Source organism: Equus asinus, chromosome 22, assembly GCF_041296235.1.
Source record: "Equus asinus isolate D_3611 breed Donkey chromosome 22, EquAss-T2T_v2, whole genome shotgun sequence".
NCBI lineage: Eukaryota > Metazoa > Chordata > Mammalia > Perissodactyla > Equidae > Equus > Equus asinus.
The window spans coordinates 53183207-53197497 of record NC_091811.1 but is presented as its reverse complement, the minus strand read 5'-3'; the positions used below and the strand labels follow the sequence as shown (position 1 = coordinate 53197497).

Here is a 14291-nt window from a genome sequence, read left to right as displayed (position 1 = left end):
CTATTTTCCTGACATTTTGAGGGACAAGGTGCCCCTTTCCTGTTAGACATCACATCTTCCATGATTGTGCCCTATTTTCTTTTCTATCCTACTCCATTTTCTACCCCCACTTCCCCTTCTTCTGGGCTCCCCTACCCCCAGATTATAAAAATGCTGATATTCGCCCAAAGCTTCCTTAAAGAAGCTTGAATGAGAAGTCTACACTCATTGTCTCCATTTCCCACTCAATATGGCATCCATCCCTACGGTGGACTGAAACATGTCTTTAAGTTCTCAATAACTTATATTGCCAAATCCAAGGACATTTCCAATCTGATCTCAGGAAGCATCTCTGTTAAATTTCAATCCATTGATCACTCTCCTGCCTTCTCCAACCCTGTGCTCTCTTGGCTTCACTGAACTCTTGGTTCTCTTAGCATCTCTGATGACCGTTCATTTGTTTTCCTTCATGAGTTCTACCTGCGACACTCATGAACGTTAGCAGTTGTGTCCTGGGCCCACTGTTCTTGCACCTGACACAATCTCTTTGAATATACAATCTCATCACGTCTCATGGTTTCAATCACCACCTCACAGCTCAAAACCTCAGACTCAAATGAGCTATCATTTGACTGTCTGTGTCTAAAACACCTCTCTACTTGGTTATCCAACAAATAATTCAAACTTGGGATGTCCTAACTGGAACGTACTTTTCTTCCAAACCTGGAATGTCCTTTCTTCTGTCTTACTGCTGCCTCACCAACACACACATATATTATGTGACTAATTCCTGTTTATCCATTTTTACCTTCCCCAGAAAATCTCTGCTGAAACTCCAGGTTAAGATAGATTTGTGCCCTCCAAAACACCAAAGCATATTTCAACTATGGAATAATACCATCGATGCCATTATATAAATAATTTTTTAATGTATATGGCTGCTCATCTACACTGTAAGCTCCCCAGGGCAGGGATGGCGTTTTAACCACCTTTTAATCTCCAGGACCTAGCACAATCCTTGACATGTGGCAGGCACTCCCTAACTTCTTGGTGATGAATAAGCAGAGCCATGTTTTAGGGAGCGATCTGCTGACAGTATATAAAACATAAAGGAGAGGGAGAAAGACTGGAGGAAATGAAACTGCAGCAGATAACTGCAGCAGAACAAAGTAATACAAAAGTCTGAATCAAGATAGGATTAATAGGAATAGAAAGAAGGGCATGGACACAAGAAATTTTGCTGTGATAAAATGAACAGAACTAGTAAAAGACAACTAGGAGGTGAGAGACGCAAGGAACAGGCAAAATGAATCATCTCTGGGAAACAAGAAAAGACACTGGATATACTGCCATAACCAGTAACTATAATTTATTCCAAACCTTACAAACTTTGCAGCATTTCTTTAAAATGGGGCAACTAAATGGCCTAAGAATTGGATTTTTGTGGTGTTTTTTGAAATCCAAAAATATCTATTATGTGATATTTATAATAATCGAATGCTCAATAATTATCTATAAGTTCTCTCCTCTGTTCTTCTCTTAGTTTCCTCATTTATCAAACATGGGTAAAACTGGAGGCTTTTAATCTACCATAGGATAATTTATCAGCATGACACTATCTATCTAGAATAATTAATTACTAGAATTTGCCACACTCAAATAAGGTGACCCAAAGAGTTTCATGACTTTTTTTTTTAACCTACAATTATATGTAATTCTTAAACAGAGGTGTTTGAGCTAAATTCTGATGTTCAGATGCTAAGAGTTCTTCTCTATGTTTTAGAACATAAGGCTTGCTGCTGTGATGAAGACTTTACTGCTGAAGCAAGTCTGCCAAAGTGATCCCAGTGTCTTGAGGCTGGCTTTCGAGCAGAGGAGGGGGGGGCAGGGTCAGAGCAGAGAATGGTCCTAATAAGCCGGTAACACTTCCTCCAGGAGGAGACAACATGGAGCACGGAGGGGAAAGGTAGGCTGAAGATGCAGGGAGGGGTCTGGGAACGTGAGACCAAAGGGGAATGCAAGAATCAAGCGAGATTAGCAATACCAGAATTTCTTAGGCTTATTTGTCCCAGTGTAAAGAGTTTACCTGATTCATGATGGAAAACTTCCTCCCTATTCTGTTGTCCGGCAGCCGAAAGCCCTTCCTCCTCATGCCATCTTCTGACTCTGACTTAAACACCTTCTCAGGATCCCCTTTCTCCTCTCCTTCAGACAGCTCCTTTTGCTTCCTTTTCTTTCTCCTGTTTCGTCTTTCTTTGGCACTCTTGGAACTGAGTTTAGAAAGTTCAGATGAGCTCCGAGGGGAGCCTCCCCCTTCTTCACCCTCTTCCTCTATGGCGTCTTCGGAGACAGTGCCTGCTGAAGTGGCCATTGCAGCAGCCTAGGGAAGAAGCCAGAGCAACAGGCCAGATCAGAATGAACTGGGGCCACCCAAAGCCAAGCAATTAGTGCAGGTCATTTCCTTCCCATAGATAGCGAAAGGAGGGAAAAAAGGAGGAAGGAAAACCAGCCTGTCAGAGGAGACGGTGGCCAGGGCCTGGCTGTTTCCATTGCCTAGTTGAATTTGTGTCGCAGCACACAGCCCTACATAATCAGAGCAGAACCCAGTGGTGAGAACTTCTGGATTTATTCTCTTGAGTGTCTCAGACAAGAGCTTGGCTGCTTTCTTGGGACCAAAGGATCCCTTCTGGGCAACTCTGAAAATGAATGCTAAGAAACTATATTATACATTCTGGGCCCAACAGCGCAAAAATACATGTTTATTTGGATAAGGATTAAAAGGTAAAGTGTTAGGATGGTGAGATGACAAATTTGTCTCTCAAATTTTACTTTAATATTTTACCTGTATCTACTCTACAATTACAATCAATACTTTTTCTGACCACAGAGAATGTTTTCCTCAAGAAAAAGGCTATGCTTACACGAAGCACCATATAGCTGCTCTGGCCACTTTTTTTCACCCCAGCTGTCATAGCAGGTGAACACTGAACAGTTGAGAAATTCGAAAAAAGATCATATTGACAAATAATTTGGTCATTAAGACAAACAGAATAGTTAAACCAAACATCTGTAGTTGTTACTTGGGTTATTTTAATCAGATCAATGATTTCTATTTGATGATGTGCCTAGAAAGGATCACTTGGAGTGGCAATCACATGGGGCCTCAGTCACGGCCACCTGGCAGGAAGGACTATTCCAAGGAATGGATCACCAACCTGTGCCTCTTCCTGCTGCTTCTTAAGCTGCTCCAACATTGCTTTGAATTCAGCCTCTTTCTGCTCTGCTTCCTCCAGGGTTGCCTGATTCTGCTCCTCATAGGCCATGGCCACCACAGCCAAGATCAAGTTCACCAGATAGAAAGAACCCACAAAGATGACCAAGACGAAGAAAATCATGTATGTTTTCCCAGCTGCTCGTAAGGTCTGTAAAGACAAAGACCATTTTCTGAGTCATGTGTATCAAATGAACCAGGTTGAAAACAGCTTGTGGGCTAACGTTCCTCTGTAGGGGCACTGCTACATTTTGAACAGGGCAGCCCTTCATTGTGTGGCACTCCTTCACACTGCAGAACACATTGCTCCCCCAATGGCCGAATGGCCTCCCTTATCCTCAACTCACAGCAAATGTCAGTAGTACCTCTCATTCATTGTGACAAAAAAGGTCCTCTTCCATTTCCAGATACTCCTAATATACTCCTTTCATAGAAAAATGCCTCATTTTTTTTTAAAGGAAAAAATGATCTGTGCTAAGAACTGTATCTGTCAGTTGGATCTAAAACAAGTATAAAGAAAAGAATACAAGACTTCAGTTCGTTTATCTACTGGTCCTCAAAGAGAATTAACAGACAAATTCCATCTTTAGAATCAGGTCCAAGTCACAGGAAGTTGTCATCTTGAGTGACATCCTTCCTTATCCTTTAATAATATGCTTAAAGAGAGATATGACATAAAGGATAGTGGGGAGAAAAGAAGAAGGAAGATGCCAGGACTATTCCTTTCGCTAGGAAGGAGCAAATAAACATCAAAGAACAATGGAATCAACAATACAAAGAGACTTATGCACCCCTATGTTCACTGCAGCATTATTCACAATAGCCAAGACGTGGAAGCAACCCAAGTGCCCATCTACCAATGATTGGATAAAAAAGCTGTGGTATATATATACAATGGAATACAACTCAGCCATAAAAAAAGACAAAACTGCCCCCATTTGCAACCACATGGATGGACCTTGAGGGTTTTATGTTAAGTGAAATAAGCCAGACAGAGAAAGACAAACACCATATGATTTCACTTATTTGTGGAACATAAACAAACTTACGGACAAAGAGAACAGTTTAGCGGTTACCAGGGGGAGGGGAGTGGGGGTTGGGCACAAGGGGTGAAGGAGCACATTTATATGGTGTCTGACAAATAATAATGTACAACTGAAATTTCACAATGTTATAAACTACTATGACCACAATTAAATAAAAGAGAAAAAAGAACAACAGGGTTTTAGGTTATATATGTGACCCACTATTGCTTAATTTTCATCTTTATTCTTTTCAACCACAAATACGTAATGGAACTTAGCATCAACCACAAATATTTCATGAGACAGATCTGAACCTGAGGGAACTCTCAGCTGTCCAACAGAAAGTAAGAATTCCCTGGGAATAGAATTAGAAGCTTCCATTAAAGAGGTTCCTTCATGCCTGAGTGGGACATGTTTCTCATTCTCAAAATGGCATCATCAAATGCCAGTTCAAATGGAAACAATGGATGATTGTAGAATTTCTAAGCTAGAAGACCCTCAGCAATCACCTAGACTAACTTCTCCATCACAACCAGCAAAGTTAAATGACTTGCCCAAAGTCACTAGAGTAGAATGGTACTGACCCTTTTTTTTTAATCTGTCACAACCTGCTTGAACAAGTCCAGATGTGTTACAAATCTCAAACATTTTGATATGTTGAGACTCCAAGGTCCTTGTGGATAGGAACCTCATCTTTGTAATTCTAGCACTAGCATAGTGTTTAGCACAATGTTTAATTAATATTTCTTAAAAAGATTCCCTAAGCCCAAAATATCTAAAAGGAAAACTACTGCAGAGGGGCTGGTGAAACAACAAGAAGGAGGCAGAGAGAGCAGATTCCCAGGCCAGGCAAGAGGCTGTCGAGGCTGAGCCTCTACAGCTATGCATGACTGAGCATTCAAGAAACAGAGACGAGAGCTGGGAGAGTTCACTTAATTTTGCAAACCAGCTGGCTCTGAGAAATACCATCCTAAGATCCTGTATAATGTCTTTACTAAAGGTCTTACGCAGAATGCCCCCAACCCCACATATCCTCATGCAAGTTCTATCACCAAAGAAAAAGAGGGAACACTCAAAAAAGAAGGACTACTTACCAACTGATACAAGTTTTCCCAATAGTCCTGGGTCATAAGGCGAAATAATGCCAAGAAGGCCCAGCTGAAAGTGTCAAAGCTCGTGTAACCATAGTTGGGGTTCCTTCCTGCTTTCATACACTGGTATCCCTCTGGGCATTGCCTGAAGAAAGAAGGGGAAGTTCCAGGCTTTTCAACATAATTTTACCCAGTCATCAGCTGCAAGTCATCTCCATGACTATGGAGATAATAATAATCAACTATAGAGCCAGGCCAACAAACAGGAATTAAAAAAAGAAAGAAAGAAAAGAAAAAGAGGAAAGAAACAAAGTAACCAGCTCCATTTTTCAAAAAAGAAGTCCTAGGGACAGCCTAGGGCCAGAATCACCTGGCATGCCTCTTAAAATGCAGATTCCTCTGCTCTACCCAAGACCTAGCAATATAAGCTCTGGACAGGGGATCCATGAATCTGCACTTTTTTGTGTGTGTGAGGATTGTCACTGAGCTAACATCTGTGCCAATCTTCCTCTATTTTGTATGTGGGACGCCACCACAACATGGCTTGATGAGCAATGTGTAAGTCCGTGCCTGGGAACGGAACCCACGAACCCCAGGCCACCGAACAGAATGCACAAACTTAACCACTACGCCACTGGGCCGGCACCTGAATCTGCGTTTTTAAGAGGCATGCCAGGTGATTCTTATGCAAGTCAAAATTTGAGAACGACTATCCTAGGTTGGTATCAATGTGCAATTCAACCAAATTCAACTTAGCTATGATCCCAAATGACAAATGACTGGAAGTTCCTCTTAATCATCTCTGTTCTCTTAACACTCACTGTGACAACTCTGCGTCATACTGAGGATTTCATGACCTTAGTTACAACAGTTCTTCTTCTTTTAGTGTCATCTGATATTCATTTCAACATAATTTCCAGTATCTACTTCAATACAGAAATTAAATGGACTTGTAGTGGTCATGGTCATCTTAAAACACCAGTTCCTAGAGGACCAACATACTCTGAATAATGACACTACACCCTACATTTATACAGCCTTCTGTCTACAGAGCACTTTCATGTATGTTATCCAACTGGATCCTTACAATAACCCTTTGAGGAAGGGAGAACATGACTCATTAAATCCATTTTATATATGAAGAAACTGAGGCTTACATAAGTTAAATGGCTTGCCAAAAGTCTTAGAGGAAGAAGCAGCAGAATCAAGACTCAAATTGTATGGCTTACACTCATGTTCACAGCAGCATTATTCACAATAGCTAAAACGTGGAAGTAACCCGAGTGTCCACTGACGGATGGATAAATAAATGTGGTATATATATACAATAGAATCTTATTCAGCCTTAAAAGGAAGGAAATTCTGACATATGCTATAAATATAGATAAACTTTGAGGGCATGATACTAAGTGAAATAAGCCAGTCACAAAAAGACAAATACTCTATGATTCCACTTACATAAGGTACTTAGAATGGTCAAAATCATAGAGACAGAAAGTAGAATGCTGGCTGCCAGGGGCTGGGGGAAGGGCGAGATGGGGAGTTAGTGTTTAATGGGTACAGCTTCAGTGTGGGAAGATGAAGAGTTCTTGAGACGCATGGTGGTGATAATTGCACAATGATGTGAACGTACTCCATACCAATGAACTATATACCTAAAAATGGTTAAGAGAGTAAATTTCACATTATGTGTATTTTACCACAATAAAAAAAAAAGTGGGAAAAAAATGCTACTACTCTTTTCCCTCATCCACGCTGTCAAGCCTTAGAATATTTGGGGTCATCCTTGGGTGCTAACCTACTAGCCAAACAGTGTCCTTACTCTACATTTTATCAACTGTGTTACAACAGAATGAGAGGAGTCTACAAGAGACAGGCAAGATATCTGGTGTTACAGAGTCTATCCTTAGTCTTTCCCATCTTTGATTTTGGCTTGAGACTACAGGGACATTCAACTACCAGTGAAATGTCAACCTGGGATGGACAAATATGAAACAGAAAGAAAATCTGAGTCCACCAATATGTAGACTCAATTAGGGTACTACATGAGCACGAAGAAAAGTGAAAATATTGCCCGTTTTCATTTGACACATTATTTTAAGGGATGAGAATAAAATTAGGTGAGCTACTTACCCAGCATCAGAACTGTTCCCACAGAGTAAAGGTTCCAGCATGCCAGGAACCGTGTAAAAATTCGCTAGAAAAGTTTGAAGAGGCAGGAAATGAATACAGCAGATTCAAGTGAATGAGAGAATAAGGTCACACTGTCCCTAATCAGCCCCAGTGGAAACAGCTATTGATTTTAGCTCATATACATCTTCTCTGACAGCAGTGGAACCTGATGAGAATTCTTTCCCGTTAATTATTTTCCTACATATATATTTAAAAATGAAAAGTGCTGCCATACAGCCCTTAATGCCACGTTCTTTTCACAGACCCCTGACTTCCACTCATACTCCAAATCTAAACGCCAGGTTCTGGTACCTGAATCAGAGGGGACGAAGAGTGAATTTTCTGAGTTCTTTATCCCTTTATACAACTTTATCCGTCTATCCTTAAAACTTCTCTTTACCAAAGACAAGCTGGAAACCCTCCCTGGTCACTAGTTACCACGTCCTATTTTAAATTAGAAGGCACGTTTCCCTCTCCTGTATGTGTCTCTGAAATCCTCTTTGCCACATTTCCTGATGGCTAGTTAACTGCCTGGATTTCCTCAAGAGTCACCAACAGTCATCTTGCTAACTTTCTCCCATTATTTTATGGAAGTACTACCACACCAAATGCTCCTTAGCGTAAGACCCAAGCGCTCTGGTTCCTGAAATGAAATTACTAAAACTCCTTAACTGTAACAGGATCAGTGGTCGCTCACCTCGGGAGCGACCAGATTACCTGACTCCCGAGACCACATCGATTACTAAGGTCTTAGTAGTAAGCAAGCTTACCAGGCATATTCTGAACTAAACATTTAAATATCTCAGGTAACCCAGTGAGGGGAAAAAAGGATTTTTTATCAAGCTTCTAAGCCTGATTTTCAAAGCAAAAGTTTAGGGGTACAGGTGAAAAAGGCAGAACGTTTCATTTTTGATTTTAAAGGGGGAGAAAAGAGAGAGAGGGAGTGAGGGCTGGTGTTCCGGAGCTTCTGAGCACAATCCCACCTTGAGGAAAGGGAAGAGCTTCGCTAGGCCACCCCAGAGGTACCCGCTTTCCTTTCCAGCCCCAACTACTTTTTCAAAGCCCAGCGGTGACTTCTGACCACATAAACTAGAGATAGACTCTTCCTTCTCCTCTTGCAGAGGAGGGGCCACCTACTTTTATTGTTGATATACTCTTCCCAATCAAAGCCTTTGGTGCCATTTTCAAGGTAGCTCTCGTTGAAGTTTATGGGCCACACCACACACTTGTTCCGCAGGTTCCCCATGAACAGCTGCAGCCCGATCAAGGCAAAAACACTCAGGCAGAACACTGTCAGGATCATCACGTCTGACAGCTTCTTCACGGACTGAATGAGGGCGCCCACAATAGTCTTCAGACCTGAGGAGACAGAACCCCCAGAATCAGAGTCACCCCAGAGCCCTCCCCACCTCCCCCAGCCGCCCTCTTAGCTACTGGCTTCTACTCCTCCCCACAGCCACTTTATCTTTTATACCATGAGAATGATAATGGGTCAGCAATATTATTCATTTTTCCAGAAGTATCAATTCTTAAGTCAATCATTTTTTAATAGCAAAAGAAAGTTCCTTCTCCAACATGTGGCTCTTTTCTTCCTGGAAGTACTTTCCCGTCTCTGACTGCTTCTCAGCTCCTCAAATGAGTCAAGCTCTTACTTGCCTCAGAGCCCTCATGCATGCTGTTCCCTCTGCCTGGAATGCTTCCTTCCACTCCCCTGTCCTACCTGCCTAACTCCTAGTCATCCTTGCGGTCTCAGCGTGAACGGCTATTCCTCCAGAAAGCCTTCCCTGACTTCACCACTCTTCTCCCTCCTCCATCATTATTAATATTTTAATAGCACCTTCTACCTTGCTCTGTAGCATTTATCATAGCTGTAATTAATTATTTACGTCTGTCTTGTTCGCAGCTTTATCTATATTGCTTAGCCCACAGCAGGTACTCAGTAAATATGAGCTGAAGAAACAACTGGAAAACTCAGGGACTGAGGAGGCTTCTAGGTTGGAAAGAGAACTACTGGGAAGTTAAAGCCAGTAAGTGTGAAGGTCCAATAACATTTTCCCAAGAGCTCTAGAAACGCCAGTGTATTGAAAAGGTTAATTATTATCAATCCAGTATTTATGGGTTATCTTTCCACTTAAAAACGCACCTTCTCTGTATCACATACATGCCCTATTCTCTACAACTGACCATTTTTCTGTCCTAGATTAAAAACAAAATTAAAAAAAAAAAACCCATATAGCCCGCTTGAATTTGAGGTTTAAATGCAAGCTGCTGGTTCAAATTTGAACCTGCAGGTAGATTTCTTAACTGCATGGGGAGAGATCGGTGATAGGAGATACAGAAAAACATGGTTGTGGGTTCACGATGTTTGGGTCAAAACTGAGTCTACAGTGGCTCTCCTGGGCACGCCCAGACATCAGACCATCCACAGGACACGGCCAGTGAAGCCCTCAGCACTCACAGGCGCCAGGGCGCCAGGATGGACAGGAGGCAGAAGCAGAGCCTGGACACACAACCCCCCAAGGGGATCTCATCCCTGACCCACTTCTGAAGACAAGAATATCGGACTGAAATTCAAGGGAAATTCTAATCCTGGGTTTGAAGTGTGAGGCTGGGTAGATAATTACTAATCTTAACCAAGTTATACCAGTTACTTGTGTGACCTCAGCAATACACCTAACCCTTTGGAATCTCAGTTTTTTCATCTTTAAAGTGGGGATAATTACAGTTGAATATGATAGAGCTGTTGTGAGGATTAAGCACGATTCATATAAACACTTAACAAATGCCTAGTACACAGTAAATGACTCAAATGCTAACCTTTTTTGTCTGAACCTCAGTTTACTCAAATATAAAAAGATATTTGCAATACCAACCTCACTGGGTTGTTGTGAGGTTTAAATAAGACCATGAATGTAAAACACCAAGGACAGTACCTGGCACTTCACGCTTGTTAGCCATCACTATTATACACATGTTGTCCTCCCCAAAGAGAGATGACTGGGATACCGACACTGCATGGCTAACTTCGCACGACGGTGCTCTAACGAGCGATGTGGACATGACCCTTCTTTTGCTGTATTTTGCAAGTGACCACCTAGAATTTTCAAAGGTGAGTCCAATAGTAATAAAGGATGCTGGGCATACCACAGGACCTGGCACAAAGCAGGCACTTAATATATTTCTATTGAAAGAGTAAATGAATGAGAAATTTTCTTTCCTCTCAAACAGATAGCCTGAGAGGGATCTAAGAGAAATTAAGGAAAAAAGAGCCAAGAGTTAGACTGCAGAGATACAAAAGTGTGCAAAGGCCTGTGCTTTCTTACAGATGGGACTTCCATGGAGACTGCGGCCACCGAAGGGATTAGGAAGAGCTTGTCTGGGCTCCAGGACCCAGGCATTTCTAACCTGATTCCCTTTCTCCTCAGAGGGCTGTGCAGAAAAAGCACCAGACAGAGAATCAGAAAGCAGGAATTCTGGTCTTGGCTCAGCCATTATTTATGATCCACTGTGTTTCAGAACAAATTTAAGGTCTCACTTCCCCATACACAGAATGGGGATAAACACAGGAGTACGTGGCAGTGGGCAGTGGAGGAGAAGCTGAAGAATCTTCTCCAGAAGTCTTTAAAAACAGGGGCAGAGATATTCACTTGTTTGAGATTGTTGAAATTTCAATCTTTTATTCTTTAGGCCCTGGGAAATTGTATCATAACCACAAGAAGGTATTGGTGGTATAAAATAGAAGGCAGCCATAGACATAAAAACTGCTCGAGGGTTATGGAACTTATTTCCATAAGTTGCTGAGGAATAGAAAAGTCCTTCATTATATTGGGCTGAGCTGAGGCAGGTCTATATTGGGTCAATAATTCAATTTTAATCTCCTAAAATTATACAGTTCTGTTTTCAAAGTCAAAGAGTGATTTAAACAAAGAACAGTTGAAAAAGTCACTGAAGAATGGCTGTAAAGTTTCTTTTTTCCTGGACTTCTTTACAAAGAGCTTATACAGCCATCTCTCCTGAATGGTTCAGACAATCACCTCTCTGAACACTGGATGATCATTCAAGTCTCTTTCTATTTTAAATAAATTGAAAAATGAGCTGTAAGCTATCATCTGTATTAGTAACAAGAGTATAATACTACAAAATAGTCAAACGAATGCATTTGTGATACAAATAAATAAACAAACAAACAAACATTTTAACATATAAGTTTAGCATGAGTCTAATCTGATTTTCCTGAGCTGGGAACTCCCAGGACAGTTCCAAGCCCATGTAATAGGAAATCCAGGCCACAAGGCTCAAACTATCCCCTGTTCCACAAGGGTGGGCTCCCAGCAGCCTTGTTTATAGGAAGTGACCCTCTCTTAGTAGGTTATAGACATCAGAATGAACATCTGACCTAAATCCAGACCCTTTCCTCCAGGAATTTGGAATGGAACAAGAGACAGTCCAGTAGTCTTTTCACGTGGTGGGAGTGATAATATATAAATTTGGGAGCTAAGTGGTAGCCATGTTCTGTCAATATACTAGGATACGTCTGAGACGTAAAGTCAGCACGCTAAGAGTCAGAGGAAATAGACACATGGAGAGAAGAGAGAGAAAGACAAAGTACTTCCTGCTATCTGGGGCCTTCTGGCTCTGCATTCTGGTTTCACTGGCTTCCGGAAGACCGAAAGCATTCCAGCCCTTAGATTCCCTGAAGTAACTTCTGTATCCTTTCAGTTGCAACCAGAGATGCTCAACTAATGTACCAACCCTATACGGACCTCATCACTTTCCTGGGGATGAACCTGAACACTCACAATGAGCTGGTTTAACATCTCTTCTCCATAAAATAGACGTCATTGCTGCAGATATCTGCAAACATGAGGTCAGAAAGCTAAAAAAGAGAAAGATTCTTCAAGAGTTTTGTTTTGAAGTCTGAGACTTAGATCAAATTCTTGGTGAGAGTTCTTCCAGCTTTCAAGAAGTTTAAAGGAGAAACAAGTTGGAAATGGTATTCAGCTACTTATACTTCATAGGGGCTCAGGGAAACAAATCTTAGTTAAGCAAGAACAATCACTAAACAACACTAACTATAGCTCTCTAAAAAGTTTACTCTCCAAGATTCTCATCCAGATCGGCAGGAGAAAATCAGAGGAAGGCAGATGAGGAAGAAAGGTGATGAGGCTTAGTGTTTGCAACTGAAGGTAGGCACACGATTACACACAATGTTAAATGAAAAAGGACCCTGGATTATACACTCAGCCAAGACTCTTCTTTCCTGTTAGGGTTGATAATTGCAAATGACCACATTTGCAGACATCAATGCCAATTTATGGAGATGACACCATCGATGCAGTTCTTATCAAGTTCTGCAGTCTTGCCAGCAGTGGCTGCCACATGCTAGTAAATGCAGCCAAGGAAAAGTGCTCCCTGCTGCCACCAACACACGTCAATAAACGTAAGAAACTGCTGGTAGAATTCCTGACCTGACACAGGGAAAAATGGAGAATGCCACTGTTCTGGCTGTGAGGAGAAGTTGTCCTGCTTCTTCTATTGGCTCACAACACCACATACCAGAACAAGCAAGATACTCACTGAAAACCGATTACCCAAAGCAGAGCAGAATGCTCGCTCAAACGACTCCTACACAACAGAGTGTGCAACAGAAGCCACGTGGGGGCAAGTTGGACAGGGAGAACTCTTGGAAAAGGCTAAGAGTAACTAGTATTGGGATGTGCCTGAGCAGAAGCAGTTCATTTACTACAGAACAAGAAAAGACAGCTGGACCCCATGTACGGAAAGGTCAGCTACCAGAGAAGAAGCTGGACATTTAGGGAATTCTGAGAAACAGGTGAAGCTACTGCCACAGAATTTTACTCCACTCTGTTTCCAAAGGCACCTCTGAACCTCGTTCATGACGCCCAGCAATCCCTTGAACAAATGAACAGAGCCTGCTTACGTGCTAAGTCCAGAGAAATCAGCCACGCATGCCGGGATCTTCCACCACGGTGATGCCAGATGGTAAATAAAATAAATTTATATTTCCTAGTTTGTGGCTCAAGTCGAAAAATCTAACTGGTTTGAAGCAACGTGAGTCAATTCTCCTACAAATTTAACATTGGAACAGGCCTCAATAGTAGTAACAAGCAGTTCTCACCCCAGAGAAAAGAACAGTTCCCCAATTCCCAAAGTCTGGCTGGTCCAGACAAGTCCCGGAGTAAGGCTGTGCCAGGTCAACCTTCCTCCTGCAGATTCAATCTTCACAATGACAGTTCTTGAAGGTTCTTCAGATCAAGAGTAATTTGGGCGGGATTTGGGGGCTGTCGATTTTTTTACTCAAGACCAGATTCATATCAAAGTCTGACCAAAACTAAACTAGCTCTCAAAGCGGGGGCAGTGGGATCCTGTGAGTCTCCAATGTTTTTCCACTTAGAACCACTGTGTTAAACTTCAGTTATCCTTTCTGAGAAGCAAAGTGGGGAAAGGAGAAATACAAAAGCAACTAAATTAACAGCTAGAATACTTTAAAAGAAACAGTGAGTCTGAACAGAGTTTTGAAACACTTTCTATCCCCCTTCGCTAGGCAGCAGAAATTGCCATATTCATAATGCATAAATTTAAAGAAAATACTTTCTTGTGAAAACTGGGGTGGGAATGAGAAGGGCCCATCATTTTTCCTGCTTCTTACCTGATACCATAGGTAAAGAGAGAAAGTAACAGAAATAAAAGCGGAGAAATAAAAAAAATCCAAGAGAAAAATAATCAAGAAAT

General features: G+C 41.7%; 1 protein-coding gene across 11 annotated transcripts in view; it reads right to left on the bottom strand.

Annotated features, from left to right (window-relative positions):
* Window positions 1–14291, bottom strand: part of SCN8A (sodium voltage-gated channel alpha subunit 8) — a 178836-nt gene that overhangs the window by 75129 nt on the left and 89416 nt on the right. For all 11 annotated transcript variants that reach the window (XM_070495305.1, XM_070495307.1, XM_070495306.1 and 8 more), the window contains 5 exons: window positions 8676–8897; window positions 7500–7563; window positions 5370–5511; window positions 3195–3401; window positions 2066–2359 (listed from right to left, as the gene is read on the bottom strand). In XM_070495305.1, coding sequence (XP_070351406.1) covers window positions 2066–2359; window positions 3195–3401; window positions 5370–5511; window positions 7500–7563; window positions 8676–8897 — 929 coding nt within the window. The remainder of the gene's footprint in view (window positions 1–2065; window positions 2360–3194; window positions 3402–5369; window positions 5512–7499; window positions 7564–8675; window positions 8898–14291) is intronic.